This window comes from Musca domestica, unplaced genomic scaffold, assembly GCF_030504385.1.
Source record: "Musca domestica strain aabys unplaced genomic scaffold, Musca_domestica.polishedcontigs.V.1.1 249, whole genome shotgun sequence".
Taxonomy (NCBI): Eukaryota; Metazoa; Arthropoda; class Insecta; order Diptera; family Muscidae; genus Musca; species Musca domestica.
The window spans coordinates 95724-113135 of record NW_026712276.1 but is presented as its reverse complement, the minus strand read 5'-3'; the positions used below and the strand labels follow the sequence as shown (position 1 = coordinate 113135).

General features: G+C 35.0%; 1 protein-coding gene across 1 annotated transcript; it reads left to right on the top strand.

The window, feature by feature from the left end:
• The first annotated feature begins 9198 nt into the window (after positions 1 to 9198).
• LOC101890734 (uncharacterized) lies at positions 9199 to 11672 on the top strand. Its single transcript, XM_059123460.1, has one exon. The coding sequence runs from the start codon at positions 9536 to 9538 to the stop codon at positions 11594 to 11596; it is 2061 nt and encodes a 686-aa protein (XP_058979443.1). The 5' UTR covers positions 9199 to 9535; the 3' UTR covers positions 11597 to 11672.
• The last annotated feature ends 5740 nt before the right edge of the window (positions 11673 to 17412 follow it).

Sequence of the window (17412 nt, the reverse complement as noted above, 5' to 3'; positions counted from 1 at the left end):
TTTAAAAATATTTTTCTAGGATCCAACATGGCTTGTGGATTTTTTAAAAATATTTTTAAGGGTCCAACAAGGCTCAGGGATTTTTTAAAAATATTTTTGAAGGGTCCAACAAGGCTCGTGGATTTTTTTCAAAATATTTTTTTTTAAGAATTTAAGAAAACTCCGGATTTTTTTATTTATTTTTAAAGAACTTAACAAAAGTCCTGTAATTTTTAAAAATATTTCTAAGAAATGTTTGATAAAATTCGTGGAAAAATACATTACCTAAGACTTCACTAATATTTTCATGTCTGTTTTGGAAATGATAATAAGTTGCGTTATCCCACAATCTCACTATTCTGCAAAACAAACCGTGGGGGTAAATTTATTAATATTTTTAATGAAAATGAGACCTGATAAGGTTAACTTTTCGTTTGAATTTATTTGGTTTCGGAATTCCCAATGAAAGATATGAATTAAAGCCTATATTCGACAGGCTTATCAACAGGTCACAGGCCATAGTATATCAGTTGTTGGGGAAGTACATGGGCTGTATGGATTATGAATAAAATTGCAGATAATGGGGGACAGACCCTGAGGAGAAAAACATACCATAATTGGAATTGCTCGCCTGGGAGAGTCCTGAGAAAAATTAAATTGCCGTTCTTGTTACTCATAACCGAAGGCAACAAATAATTTCCTCTCACCCTCTACTTTTTTTTTTGTGGAGTGAAATGGAAGGGTGTTTCATCCTCCTAAAAATACAATACAACACCATATGATACCTGTCTACCGACCTGTCAGCCATGGCTGTTTCATTATGAGTCCATGTTAACAAATATTTGCTAAACAGTCGTCTGATGTGTGAATGGGGAGCAATGGAATTTATCAGCAGCGTTTATTACGGCGAATACCAAGCAGCTGACGTCAGCTGGGGAACAGTGTCGATGATTTTGGGTCGCGTGTGTGTGTGTGTGCTTTTTCTTTTTTTTATTCTATAGGACACGATCAAGGTGTAAATTGATATCCCAAAACCCCTTCCACCCGCCCACCTGTCAAATGTGCCAGTCATCAGCAGCTGAATATCGGTATCAGGCCACGAAAAATGAAATCAATTTACGACACCTAAAAAACAAATTAAAGTTTTGCCTGTCATAATGGGCGGGGTAGATAGATAGACGGATTGATAGATCAGTCATTGGATTCAGTTAAGGCCGAATAAAACCGGCAGGTAACTGGTGAGAGCTGGTTTTCGAACTATATCGCTAATTTTCGTACCTCGAACTTTTTTTGGGAAAATGTAAACTACGTCATTGGCATTCTAATTTATTCAAACCATTTTATAAAAGGGGGGTGTGTAAAAATTAATATTTTTTTAAAAATTCACAATCTTTGATGGATCAACGAAAAACACTTAAAAAATCTAAGAGCCTAGCTGGACATTTAAAAAATATTTTTAAAAATTATTTACAAGCCTCAAAAAAATATTTGAAAAATTCGCGAGCCTCAAAAAATATTTTTAAAAAATTCACGAGCCTCAAAAAATATTTTTAAAAAATTCACGAGCCTCAAAAAATATTTTTAAAAAAATCCACGAGTCTTGTTGGACCCATAAAAAATATTTTTATAAAATCCACAGGCCCTGTTGGACGCTTAAAAAATACTGTCAAAAAATCCATGGATCTTGTTCGACCTAAAAAAATATTTTTAAAAAATCCCCGAGATTTAGAAGGCCCTTGAAAAATATGTTTAAAAAATCTCCTAAGTCTAGAAGGCCTTTCAAAAACTTTGTTAAAAAATATTTTTAAAAAATCTCCTAAGTCTAGAAGGCCTTTCAAAAACTTTGTTAAAAAATATTTTTAAAAAATCCACGACTCTTGTTGGCTCCTATAAAAATATTTTTTAAAAATCCACGAGCCTTGTTGGACCCTTAAACATTTTTTTTAAATATTTGACCCTTAAAAATAATTTAAGAAATCCTGAGCCTTAAAATAATTTTAAAAATTCCAAGAGTCTTGTTGGACCCTTAAAAATATTTTTAAAAAATCCACGAGCCTTCGTAATGTCCTGAAAATATTTTTAAAAAATCCACGAGCCTTGTTGGACCCTTAAAAAATATTTTTAAAAAATCCACGAGCCTTGTTGGACCCTTAAAAAATATTTTTAAAAAATCCACGAGCCTTGTTGGACCCTTAAAAAATATTTTTAAAAAATCCACAAGCCTTGTTGGACCCTTAAAAAATATTTTTAAAAAATCCACGAGCCTTGCTGGACCCTTAAAAAATATTTTTAAAAAATCCACGAGCCTTGTTGGACCCTTACAAAATATTTTTAAAAAATCCCCGAGGCTTAGAAGACATTCAATTTTTTTTTTTTTTAAATCCACGAGCCTTGTTGGACCCTTAAACATATTTTTAAAAAATCCACGAGCCTTGTTGGACTTTTAAAAATATTTTTAAAATATCCACGAGCCTTGTTGGACCTTTAAAAAGTATTTTTTTAACAAATCCACGAGTCTTGCTGTAGCCTTAAAAATATTTTTAAAAAATCCACGAGCCTTGTTGGACCTTTAAAAAGTATTTTTTTATCAAATCCACGAGTCTTGCTGTAGCCTTAAAAATATTTTTAAAAAATCCACGAGCCTTGTTGGACCTTAAAAAATATTTTTAAAAAATCCAAGAGCCTTTTTGGTAAAAGTATTTTTAAAAAATCCACGACTCTTGTTGGACCCTTAAAAAAATATTTTAAAAAAATCCACGAGCCGCGGTTTAGAGGACCCTTAAAAATATTTTTAAAAAATCCACGAGCCTTGTTGGACCCTTAAAAATATTTTTAAAAAATCCACGAACCTTGTTGGACCCTTAAAAATATTTTTAAAAAATCCACGAGCCTTGTTGGACCCTTAAAAATATTTTTAAAAAATCCACAAGCCTTGTTGGACCCTTAAAAATATTTTTAAAAAATCCACAAACCTTGTTGGACCCTTAAAAATATTTTTAAAAAATCCACGAGTCTTGTTGGACCCTTAAAAATATTTTTAAAAAATCCACGAGCCTTGTTGGACCCTTAAAAATATTTTTAAAAAATCCACGATCCTTGTTGGACCCTTAAAAAATATTTTTAAAAAATCCACAAGCCTTGTTGGACCCTTAAAAATATTTTTAAAAAATCCACGAGCCTTGTTGGACCCTTAAAAATATTTTTGAAAAATCCACGAGCCTTTTTGAACATTTAAAAAATATTTTTAAAAAATCCACCAGCCTTGTTGGATCCCAGAAAAATATTTTTAAAAAATCCACGAGCCTTGTTGGACCCTTAAAAAATATTTTTAAAAAATCCCCAATCTTTAGAGGAAAGAAAGGAAGAAAAATCCCCGAGGTTTAGGAGACCCTTCAAAATATTTTTAAAAAATCCTCGAGCCTTTCTGGATCCTTAAAAAATATTTTTAAAAAATCACTGCGCCCTGTTTTATCCTTTAAAAATATTTAAAAAAATCCTCGAGCCTTGTTGGACCTTAAAAATATTTTTTTTAGAAATCTGTGAGCCTTGCTGGATTTTAGAAAAATATTTTTAAAAAATCCACGACTCTTTTTGGACCCTTAAAAAATATTTTTAAAAAATTCATTCAAATTCAAATTAAAAATATCTTTAAAAAATTGTTTAAACATTTCATTTCTAATATATTATTAAAAATAATTTTGCCACATTAAAATATTTGTAGATCCCCGAGAAAAAATATCGACAAATAGTTTTATCAAATCCCATGACTGAATGAAGTTTTTTTTTGAATTTCCTCATTCTATTTAGCATTGAAAATCCAATTACCTTGACATCGTAAAAATAAATATTTTTTCTGGCTTATCTTTTTATGGCTCTCACTTCTCCACAAAAAAAAAAATATATATTGAGTTGGTGCGTCAAACATTTATAAAGAAATTCCAATAAAATGTATTTTATTTACGTACTTCCAACGGGCTTATCACGAGGGGGGTGTCCTCCAAGTTGGAGTAGGTTGAAAATGCTGTCATATGAGTGAGGGCTGAATGGACGGACGGACGGAAATGGCCAGAAAACAAGTACAACCTAATCGAGTGGTGTTATCTTAATGGGGGTCTAAATTTAAAAGTCTAACTGGCGTCAAATAAAAATCTATTTTTGAGATTTGTTTCGTTTCCCCCTTGGAAATACATCAAATTTTTTGTGACTTCTAATAACTATTTTTTTTTTATTGTTTCTCTCTTATCTTTGCAGGCAATGCCGGCGTGAACGAAAATTTGGAAATCGATGATTTATTCTGGATTCGCCAGCCAACCACCCAGCCAAGTTCAAAAGTCCAAAACCCATAATTCAGGGCAATGAGAATTTTTTGCTTTCGCCGTATTTACGTCAAGCGTAGAAACCAAGCAATTGAACTAAATACCCATGACTAAAACGGTGTCATTGTGGTTGTCTGTCTCTACGCTGCGTCACACAAAACTGACGAACGTGCATCCCCACCAACAACAAAATTTAATGCGAATGAAATGAAAAATGCCGCCAGCTATTATTGTGTGATAGTCGGGACTATCCATTCTCGTTAATCGCCGTTACATGTTTGTGATCCTCAGGCCAAAAAAACCTCGCGATCTCACCGGAATTCAATGCTGTACGCGCTCTGTGACGCTGATCGGTAATCACATACATCTATTGAAAGCCCATTTTCGTCGTCGTCATCGCCGTCGTCGTTGTGATCCGGCGTCAGCAGCATCCAAGTGCGCGCAAGTGTTTTTTTTTTTTTAGTTTTCCCATTGAGGCATAATATTCTGAATAATTTTTGTGACAGATCACTTTGTTCGCCATGCGACCGGCTATCCGTCCGTCCGTCCATCCATCCATCCAACGGGCACCACTTGACGTCATTTCTTTTAAATGACTAATAAATTCACCTAAATTCAATTAGTCTTAATAGGAACGAACGGAACACAATGACAATTGTGACGCTAGCGTTTCAAGTGTCAGACAGACATGCTGACGCGTAATGCCATGATTTGTCAAAAAAAAGAGCAGAACAACGGAACACAAATTTTTCGGTTGGTGAAATAAAGACGGTTGAAAGTTAGAAAAAAAAAAAACATATGAAACCTGAAAACAATTTCAAAATTTCTTGAAAATTTGAAAACCACAAGAGAACTACTCCCTTGGTTAGTAAAATCGTAACGTGGAGTTATTTGGATTGTTCACTTATCATAGCTTGACTTGAGGATTAATTATCAGCGAAATAGAACATAGAGAAATCGGTATTCATGACAAATAGGAGGCATATTATTTTTTCTGCTACGAATTTCGGCACTAAATTGCATTGATTCTGAAAGAAGAAGGTCTGGCCTTTACCCCGATGTAACAATAGTTTATATAACTCCAAAACTAACAGAGATATAGATAAATGTAACCAAACGCAAAAAAGTCCCAAATTTTCGACATTTTTGAGTAATACCCTTCCGAAGGCTATAACTTTGGAAATTGTCAGGATATATCCAACATTTTGCTTGATTCGGAATATATGGAAGGCCTTCTCTTCAGTTTTGTATAATATTGACACATTCCTCACGGAGTATTTTTCAAAAATTGAACAACCAATTGGAGAATTTAATTTACTAGTTAAATAGATTTTTAGTTTCTATTACCCTTCGAGGCGTATTTCCCATTCTGGTCGGGATTTCGGCAATAAATCCCATAAATATCGAAAGAAGAATGTCTTACCTTTTCCCCGTTGTAATAATAGTTTATATACCTCGAAAAATAACAGAGATAGAGATCAATGAAATCAAACGCAAAAAAATCCGTAATTTACACATTTTTGAGTAATAGCCTTTCTCAGGACATAACTTTGGATATTTTCAGTATATATCCAATATTTTTCTAGATTCGGAATATATGGAAGGCCTTCTTTCCAGTTTTGTATAAAACTGATACATTCCCTAAGTATAATTTTTCAAAAATTGAACAACCAATTGAATAATTTGATTTTTTTAGTTAAATATATTTTAAATGACTTTTACCCTTTGAGGAACCTCTTTCATTCTGGTCAGGATGTTGGAACTAAATTGCAAAAATTTCGAAAGAAGAAACTTATGCCTTTCCGACGTTGTAACAATAGTTTATATACCTCGCAAAACAACAGAGATATGCCTGAAAGAAAAGATGCGCAAAAAACTGCCAAATTTTCGACATTTTTGAGTAATAGGCTTTCAAAGGCCATAACTTAGGAAATTTTCAGGATATATCCAACATTTTTCTAGATTCGGAATATATGGAAGGCCTACATTCCAGTTATGTATAATACTGACATAGTACCCACAGAAACTTTTTCAAAAATTTAACAACAAATTAGAGAATTCGATTTGTTAGTTAGATAGATTTTTCATTTCTATTATTCTTCGAGGCGTATTTTCCATTCTGGTGCAATTTTTGGCACTAAATTGCATTGATTTGGAAAGAAGAAGGTCTAGCCTTTACAGCGACGCAACTTTAGTTCATATAGCTCGTAAAACAACAGAGATATGCCCAAGAGAAAACATGCACAGAAAAATGCCAAATTTTCAATATTTTTGGGTAACCGTCGTTCAAAGGCAATAACTTCGGATATTTTCAGAATATATCTAAAAATTTACTTGATTCTGAAAATATGGCAGGTCTACTTTCCACTTTTGTAAAATACTGGCATATTCCTTATCGAGAATTTCTCAAAAATATAAAAAAAAATCCATAAGGAAATAGGGTGATCTCAAAATCAAGGGGAACGAGTTTTTTATATTTTTTACTCTAAGATGTATATCTTTCGGCTCGTTTAGATTTTCCCAAACAAAACTACATAATTCGGAAAGTAAATGTTTTAGCCTTCAGATTCATATAGCATTTAGGTAGTGTTACTCCCAAACTACATGAGATACGCCTGAAGGAAGACTCGCGCAAAAATGTGTCATGTTTATGTCCTTATTGAGTAATCGTCTCTTTGCGGCCATAACTTCCGAAATAATGGGTGCATTTCCATAAAATAAGCAGAGTTGGAAAGTGCGAAAGATTCCCTTTCCAGTGTTGCCCAATATTGGCACAACTCCACCAAAAACTGTATCCAAAATATATAAAAATATAGGGTGATCTCAGCATCAATGGAAACTAGTTTTTCAATTCTTTCGTTCTAAGTCGTTTATCATTGATCTCGTTCAAAATTTTCCGAACAAAGTGGTATTATTAAGGAAGTGCATGTGCTTAGCGTTATAAGGATTTAACTTTTTGGTGGTTTAACTCCCAAAATATCAGAGATATGGGCAAAATAAGTTGAGTGCTCAAAATTGCCCAATTTTTTACCTTTTTGGGTAATCGCCTTCCAGAGGCCAAATCTTCCGGAATCATTGCTAAATCTTGATGCAATTACATGTTTTTGAAAGAAGCTAGTCCAGATTAACAGAGTTGCCATACTACCAATTGAAATATAGTCCAAAATTGGGCAGTTTTGTTATGAGCCTGGAAAATAATCTTGATATTTTTGCGAAAGGGTCCCGAGACCATATCTTCCGGAATGATCGGTAGATCTTAATGCAATTGTATGTTTTCTGAAAGTAGGCACCCTTAGCTTTGTTCTGACATACAGTGTTGCCATATTTCCAAGCGAAATATCGGAAAAAATTGGGCGGAATCGATGTACCCAAATGTTCCTTTCTTTTGGATCTTTTTGGGTAATCGCCTTCCAGAGGCCCTATCACCCGGAATAATTGTTAGATCTTAATGCAATTACATGTTTTTGAAAGAAGGGACCCTTAGCTATGTCCTGACTTGCAGAGTTGCCATGTTTCCAATTGAAATATCGGCGAAAATTGGACGGAATTTAAGTACCCAAATTGTCCTTTTTTGGAAATTTTTGGGTTGTCATATTGCAGAGGCCCTATCTTAGGGAATAATTGGTAGATCATAATGCAATTATATGTTTTCTAAAAGTAGGCACTCTTAGCTTTGTTCTGACATACAGTGTTGCCATATTTCCAATTAAAATATCGGCGAAAATTGGACGGAATTTAAGTACCCAAATTTGCCCTATTTTTCACCTTTTTGGGTAATCGTATTGCAGAGGCCTTATATTCCGGAATAATTGGTAGATTTTAAATGCAATAAATTTTTTTGAAAGTAGGCATCCTTAGCTTTGTTCTGACGTATGGTGTTGCCATATGTCCAATTGAAATATCGGCGAAAATTGGGCGGAATTTAAGTACCCAAATTTCCACTTGTTTTGGATATTTTTGGGTAATCGTGTTGCAGAGGACTTATCTTCCGGAACAATTGGTAGATTTTAATGCAATTAGATGTTTTTGAAAGTAGGGACTCTTAGCTTTGTCCTGACTTACAGAGTTGCTATATTTCCAATTGAAATATCTGCGAAAATTGGACGGGATTTAAGTACCCAAATTTCTTCTTTTTTTAATCTTTTTGGGTAATCGCCTTCCAGAGGCCATATTTTCCGTAGTTATTTGTAGATTTTAATGCAATTGTATGTTTTCTGAAAGTAGGCACCCTTAGCTCTGTTCTGACATACAGTGTTGCCATATTTCCAATTGAAATGTCGGCGAAAATTGGACGGAATTTAAGTACCCAAATTTGCCCTATTTTGGATCTTTTTGGGTAATCGCGTTGCAGAGGCCTTATCTTCCGGAGTTATTTGTAGATTTTAATGCAATTGTATGTTTTCTGAAAGTAGGCACCCTTAGCTTTGTTCTAACATACAGTGTTGCCATACTATCTAATTGAAATATCGGCGAAAATTGGGCGGAATTTAAGTATCCAAATTTGCCCTATTTTGGATCTTTTTAGGTAATCGCTTTTTAGAGGCCATATCTTCCGGAATAATCGGTAGATCTTAATGCAATTACATGTTTTTGAAAGTAGGGACTCTTAGCTTTGTTCTTACCTACAGTGTGCCCATATTTCCAATTGAACTATCGACGAAAATTGGACCGAATTTAAGTACCCAAATTTCCCCCTTTTTTTGGACTTTTTTGGGTAATCGCCTTCAAGAGGCCATATCTTCCGGAATAATTAGTAGATTTTAATGCAATACAATTTTTTTGAAAGTTGGGATCCATAGCTTTGTCCCGATGTGCAGTGTTGCCATACTTCCAATTGAAATATCGGCGAAAATTGTACGGTTTTGTCATGAGCTTGGACAATAGTATTTCAAGCAAATCTCCCAGCATTTTGTCTGAGACAAGTTTAGATTATTTTGTAGGGATCCCTATGATGGTCGAACAATCCAGATTCTGACTCCACATTTTGACCTTATTTCATCACCCATTGTAGCCCAAAAAAAAAAAAAAAATACGAAAAATAAAAATAAACAATTTACAATTTTATGGCAAAAATCAATTATTGAGAAAACGAACAACATTTCCAATAACGAAAAAAGAAGAACAAGACGGCGACATCTAACCATCCACCGATCCATGTGCGATATATACAACATGCTGTAATCTAATCGCGCTGAAACAAATAAAAATAATAGACAAAAAAAAAACAATAACAACAAACTATGATAAACGACGTAAGCAAAATGCCAGAAAACCTGGCGGCGACAGCAGCTGCGATCAACGACTCTAAACTGCAACGCCACAATGGCAACAATGATGTGGTGGGAGAGCAGCAGAGAGAGGAAGAGCGGGGCCATAATGTCAACATGGTGGGTGAGTGGAGAGAGCAAGAGAGGCCGTCGGGTTTGCCGAGAACTGATAATGCTGGTGCTGACACAACCCACGCCAATGGCAATATTTGTAAACAACAACAGACGAGTGGCAACGAAGTATTAACGACCACGACGACGATGACAATCTCCCGGCCGAGTGCGTCAAACAATTCAACAAGTGGTTGTTGTTGCTGCGGCCATAGAGAGCCGCAGCAGCATAAACTCAATAGTGTTGTTGCTGCCCTGGGAGAACAAACGGTAAAACCTTCCTCCTCATCATCATTGCCGTCGTCATCTTCGTCATTGTCGCCATCGTTGCCTATCGTCGCCGAAGTATTACAAAATCAAACGGCAACGCTGTTGACGCATAAAACCATAACAAAGCCAGCCAGCGAAGCCAGTTATCAGAGAACTCTGGAAACGGAAACATCACCAATAAATTGCCGTAACGCTCACCAATGTGAACTACTGGAATCGAACTCAGCTCGGCAGCCAGTAGTAGTAAGCAGTATTCAAGACAAGCCAGAACTAATACAACACGCAGAGGAAATTTTACGGATACCTAGTTTGGCGGAACGTAAAGCTCTATTGAAGCAGGAATTTTTCAAAGATTTCTCCCAATTGGATTACCAGCCGAAGACCTCAACGCTAAGCAAACGCCTGCTAAAGAAGCAACACAATTTGAAATTGAAAATTCCACAAAAAAAATCCGCAGATACGGAACCTAAATCCCTGGTGGAATTAAGGAAATTGGATTTACAAGCCAAGAAATCTCTGAAGAGCAGTTCTAACCCTCACCTAGCCGAGGACGCAGCAAAAGTTTTCCCCAGTGTCAAGGAATTGGCCAAACGTTTCGACATGATTGTGCCCCAAGCGAAAATCGCCAGTGACATGGATATGGTCTCGCTGAAACCGGAAGTTTTGGATCAACGCAGCTCACCTCTCTCCGATGAGGGTTGCAATTTGGGCCAAAGTCCCTATAGCTCGGATGATGACAATGAGTCGATACGTACCACCCACACAGCCATAGAACGTGTACCGAAACGCAAAGATAAGGTGGCCCGATCGGCCAGCAGTGATTCAGCCTTGGGTTTGGATGTGGATGAGTCTCTCATGGATACCTCAGAGGCCACACCACCCAGCGGGCAGCAACAACAAAAACGACGCATGACCTTGACGGTAACAGATTTACCTCTCAGGCCGGCCCTTTTGCCTTTGGCTGAACCCACAACCCTTCCAGACTCCCCGCCCGTGGATATGCTGGCCAATTTTAGCCTCAACCAAACACAAATACCCACCAAAGTTCTGCTCGAGGAAAGGGTGGTGGAAATTCCCGAGGATCCTCGGTCGGGAGGCAGTTCTAGGCGTGAATCTTCCCAGTCATGCATTTCCGATTTTCCCCCAGCCGATATGCAGGGTGTGCGCTTTGTGCGCACCCCCTCCGTGGTGGTCTCTGACTATTCCGATGATATTATGTGTGGCATAACGCTGGAGGAAATCGAATACTTTCGGGCCCAGCGAATGCGACGTCGTTCCTCATTGGATACCGCCGGCACGGAAAAAGATGCGCTCGACAATAACTCCGATGTAAGTGCAGCCTCGTCGTGTAGTAACCTCTACTATTGTGGTTCAACCATATCGGCCCTGGATGGGGCGGAGTGCCTGGTCAATGGCATGCGCCTACAGCTGGAGCGTAAAACCTCCGACTGTTCCACCTGTTCGGCCAGCGGAGATGAGGATAATGCCTGCGGTATTCACAGCAGCAGCAACCTTACCATACCCGAACAACCAGAAGACTGTCAAGATTTAAGCGATTTGTTGGCCAATCAACATCTGTCCTGCAAACGTTCCAAAAAGGTAGGTTCAACAGCGACGGGATTTCTAAGTGTAGACAATACGCCCCTGCCATAAGGCGGTGGGGTGGAGGAAACTCTAAGTCATTATAGGTTTTTAAGTGCTTCCACACACACACATTTCCTTAGTTAGACATTATTTAGTTAGAAAAAAAAACAACAACAACAAAATCTCACAAAATAATATTTTTTTTATTTTTATTGTTATTTTTTTTTGCCACATAAAAAAATAATTTTTTTAGTTTGTAAGATTTATTATAAGTTGTTTATTTTAATTATTGTAAATATTTTTGGAATACATTATTTAGTTGTAGAATTTATATATATAAAAATAGAAAAAGAAACCAACAACAACAAGAGTATTATATATAAAAAAAAATAAATATTTTAGATTTGTACAAAACCTCAAAGAATGAAAACAAAGAAACAAATAAACAAAATATCAAGAAAACGTCGTTTTTTGAAATCACTTCAGTTTTTAAAACAAAAAAAAAAATAATAAAATTTTTATCAAATGGGTGGTGGAGGGGTAAAATAAATTAAAAATAAAAATAAAAATACGTAAATAAAAAATAAAGATCTCCCGAAAATTAACTGAGAGAGCCATGATAGTAGCTACACCCAGTCTCCAGCTGTTATTGTTTATGTTTACATTTGGGCGCCACCTGATCGATTGGAGTGGATTTTTAATTTTTTATTTTACATTTCGAGGCATATCTTCCATTCTCGTCGGAGTTTTGTGAATAAATTGGTCGAATTCTGAAAGAAGAAGGTCTTACCTTTACAAAACTGCAAGAATAATTCTTGTAACTCAAAATATATTAGAGATATGCCTCAATGAAGCCATGCGCAAAACTTTGCACAATTTTTGGTAATTTTGGGTAATGGCCTTTCAAAGGACATAACTCACAAAATTGTCAGTTTATCTTCCTAAATGTTGCTAGAATCTGAAAGAATGGAAGACCTTCTTTCCAGTTATGTATAAAACTGGTATATTTCCCACCAGAAAATATCTCAAAAATTTACCAGCAATTTGAGAGAAATCGTAATCCATAAAAAGTAGATTTTTAATTTTTTTAAACTTTGAGGCATATCTTTCATTCTAGTCGGAATTTTGGGAATAGGATGGTGGAATTCTGAAAGAAGAAGGTCACACCTTTACAAAACTGCAAGAATAATTTATGAAGCTTGAAATATATTACAGATATGCCTCAATGAAGCCATGCGCAAATATTTACAAAATTTTTGGTAATTTTGGGTAATTGCCTTCCAGAGGCCATAACTTTCAAAATTTTCAATATATTTCCCAATATTTGCTTGATTCTGAAAGAATGGAAGACTCTCCTTCCACTTTTGTACAAAACTGATATATTTCCCCCAAGAAAATATCTCAAAAATTTAACAACAATTTGAGAGAAATCGTAATCCATAAAAAGTGGATTTTTATTTTTTCACATTTCGAGGCATATCTTCAATTCTGCTCGGAATTTTGGAAAAAAATTGGTGAAATTTTGAAAGAAGACGGTCTCACCTTTACAAAACTGCAAGAATAATTGTTGTAGCTCGAAATATATTACAGATATGCCTTAATAAAGTCATACGCAAAAATGTGCAAAATTTCTGGTAATTTTGGGTAATGGCCTTTCAAAGGCCATAACTCACAAAATTGTCAGTTAATCTTCCTAAATGCTGCTAGAATCTGAAAGTATGGAAGACCTTCTTTCCAGTTATGTATGAAACTGATATATTTTCCACCAGAAAAGTTCTCATAAATACAACAACAATTTGAGAAAAGTCGAAATCAATAAAAGTGTATTTTTACTTTTTTACACTTCGAGGCATATCTTTCATTCCAGTCGGAATTTTGGGAATACGTTGGGCGAATTTTGAAAGAAGAAGGTCTCACCTTTACAAAAGTGCGAGAATAGTTGTTGTAGCTCAAAATATATTAGAGATATGCCTCAATGAAGTCATGCGCAAAAATTTGCACAATTTTTGGTAATTTTAGGTAATGGCCTTTCAGAGGCCATAACTTTCAGAATTTTCAATATTTTTTCCCAATATTTGCTTGATTCTGAAAGAGTAAAAAACCCTCTTTCCAGTTTTGTATAAAACTGATATATTTCCCACCAGAAAATTTCTGAAAAATTTAACAGCAATTTGAGAGAAATCGAAATCCATAAAAAGTGGATTTTTATTTTTTTTTCACATTTTGAGGCATATCTTCCATTCTAGTCGGAGTCGGAGGTATAAGTTGGTCGAATTCTGAAAGAAGAAGGTCTCACCTTTACAAAACTGCAAGAATAATTGTTGTAGCTCAAACTATATTAGAGATATGCCTCAATGAAGCCATGCGCAAATATTTGCGTAATTTTAGGTGTTTTTGGGTAATCGCCTTTCAAAGGCCATAACTTTCAAAATTTTCAATATTTCTCCCAAAAATTGCTTGATTCTGAAAATATGGAAGACCCTCTTTCCAGTTATGTATAAAACTCATGTATTTCCCACCAGAAAATTTCTCAAAAATTCAACAACAGTTTGAGAGAAATCGAAATCCATAAAAAGTGGATTTTTAATTTTTTCACATTTCGAGGCATATCTTCCATTCTAGTCGGAGTTTTGAAAATAAATTGGTCGAATTATGAAAGAAGAAGGTCTCACCTTTACAAAAGTGCAAGAATAATTGTTGTAGCTCGAAATATACTATAGATATGCCTCAATGAAATCTTGCGCAAAAATGTGCAAAAATTTTGGTCATTTTGGGTCATTTCTTTCCAGCGACCATAACTTTCGAAGTTTTCAGTACATATTCAAAAAGTTGCTTGATTCTGAGAGTATGGAACACCATCTTTCCAGTTTGGTATAAAACTAATATAGTTTCAATCCAGAAGAATTCTCAAAAATTCAATAGCAAATTGTGGGCAATCGAAATCCACAACAAATGGATTTTTCTTTTTTTAATATTTTTCAACTCAAATCTTCTATTCTCATCGGAATATTAGCATTAAATGTATTGGATTTCAAAAGAAGAAGTTTTCGCCTTAACAATGGGGAAAGAATGGTTCATATTGCTAAAAAATATAGCAGATATGCCTAAATTAAATAAAACGCAAAAATGTGATAGTTTTTCGGTATTTTTGGGTAATTGCCATAAATAGGCCATAACTTTGGTAATTTATCGTATATCTCCTTAAAGTTAATTGATACGGAAAGTATGGAAGACAATCTTTCCAGTTTTGCATAATACTTATATATTTCCTGCCGGAAAAGATCTCAAAAATTGTATAATTTTTAACAAAAATCGAAATAAATTAAAAAAAGGCTTTGATTGTTGGTACTCTTTGACTGATACACCCTGTAATAGTGGATTTAAAATAAAAGGATGTTTATTCAGCATGGGAGAACACTCCCCTCAGACCACTTCGGAAATATCCCCCCCCTACAAGCATATATTTCAGCTAAAACTAGCTGAATTATTAAATGAGCCTCCAGGGCGTATGAGACATGACACCACTCATACGCCATATGGTACCCGCTTTATTATTAAGATAATGGGGCCAATATTCGTGGAATTTCAAAAACACCGGAGGCGTTTTGACTTATTTTTAAGATATTATTTTAAGGACCCTAATTTAAATAAGCTAGGATATTTTAGGAAATTCCATTAGGGATGAAAAGACTAAAAATGGTCTTTTTAGGAGGAAAACGAGTCTGGATTTCTTTCTCATGTTGGAGAGGGAGAAATTTTCGGATATCCTACAGATTTTTTTCTTGAAGCCAAAAATACCCAGATCTGTGAGTGAGGGGTTTGTCCCAAAGAGCTCAATTTTTTTGTATTCGAAAAAAATACGGAACAGAACGGAAAATGTTTGCCATTCTTCCAGAATCATTAATGTCCTCAAGGGAGGATTTTTTCCATATGCAAGAGATGAGCTCTCTCTCTTGTCCCATTGTCTTATTCAATTTTTAGAGTCCCCCCTCGAGCACCCCGGCCATCACCCATTTACCACTTTCTGGAACTAAAATTTTTCACTCTGCCATAAATGTTTTTCGAATCTTTTTTTGGGGGTTTTGTAATCGGACTCCAAAAACGATTTCATGGCGTCTGTTGTTATTTTTTTATTGTTATTCTCTTCATTTATATTACTACCTCCCCTTATTATCTTATCGGAATGAAAGAAAAAAATAATATTGTTCTGATATTTTCAGAATTATTTTTTTTTTCAATTCTTCTCGTTGCCGTTTTTTGTTGTTGTTACTGGTTAACCTTAATTAACTTTGGTGTTGGTACCGTTGTCGCTGGCAGTTGTTGTTTTTTTTATCTTTTTATTATAACGGCAACAGAAATTTTATCTGAATTACTTTATGAAATGGTGACTGGCAGGCGGGCGGCCGGGAAAAATTGTGGGCGAACTGAAAGGTAGACAGGCGGACAGACAGACAACCTGACAGGCAGACAGAAAGGTAAGTGGAGGTTGTCGGGATGGAAAATGCTGTTAAGAAGGTAATCATATCTTACAAAGTATAGATGGAATATGGCAGAATGTTCTGAAGAAATTAAAAAAAATCGGAATTACAGTGGGTTATGGCAACAGGAAATTTTGAGGGAAAATGAAGGGGAGTCATAAAAGTTTTTTGACGTAATTTTGGTATTTCCATTGGGTTAAGATCATATTTCCCTTTTGTCCATTATGGCCAGTTTTGACTGTGTATGGAGGGTGTTTATGTTTGGCGACAGATGGTTTGAACTTTTCTCTTCAAAAAAAAAGGTAAATATTTTTATGACAAAAGTTTATATTCGGCTATAAAAATAAATTAGGGTGGGGATTGTCAGAAAAAGTGTAACGCGTGTTTTTTTTTTTCAAAAATCATAAATTCTGAAGAAAAAAAAAATCACAACAAAAATTGGGAAACGAAATTTGAAACGTAGTCTTGGAAGTCCAGCAAGGTTCGTGGATTTTTTAAAAATATTTCTTAGAGCTCCAGCAAGGCTCGTGGATTTTTTAAAAATATTTTTTAGGGGTCCCACAAGGCTCATGGATTTTTAAAAATATTTTATAGGGGTCCCACAAGGCTCGTGGATTTTTTAAAAATATTTTTTTAGGGGTCCCACAAGGCTCGTGGATTTTTTAAAAATATTTTTTAGGCGTCCCACAAGGCTTGTGGATTTTTTTAAAAATATTATTAGAGGTTCAACAATACTCGTGGATTTTTAAAAATATTTTTTAGGGGACCCATCAAAACTCATGGATTTTTTGAAAATATTTTTTAGGGGTCCCACAATGCTCGTGGATTTTTTAAAAATATTTTTTAAGGACTCAACAAGGCTCGTGGATTTTTTAAAAATATTTTTTAAGGACCCAACAAGGCTCGTGGATTTTTTAAAAATATTTTTTAAGGACCCAACAAGGCTCGTGGATTTTTTAAAAATATTTTTTAAGGACCCAACAAGGCTCGTGGATTTTTTTTTAAATATTTTTAAAGAACCAAACATGCCTGGGGGTTGTTTTAACAATATTTTTCAAGGTTCTAGAAAGGCTCGTGGATTTTTTAAAAATATTTTTCAAGATTCTAGAAAGGCTCGTGGATTTTTTAAAAATATTTTCAGGAATTTACTAAGGCTCGTGGATTTTTTAAAAATATTTTCAGGAATTTACTAAGGCTCGTGGATTTTTTAAAAATATTTTCAGGAATTTACTAAGGCTCGTGGATTTTTTAAAAATATTTTCAGGAAGTTACTAAGGCTCGTGGATTTTTTAAAAATATTTTCAGGGAGTTACTAAGGCTCGTGGATTTTTTAAAAATATTTTCAGGAAGTTACTAAGGCTCGTGGATTTTTTAAAAATATTTTCAGGAAGTTACTAAGGCTCGTGG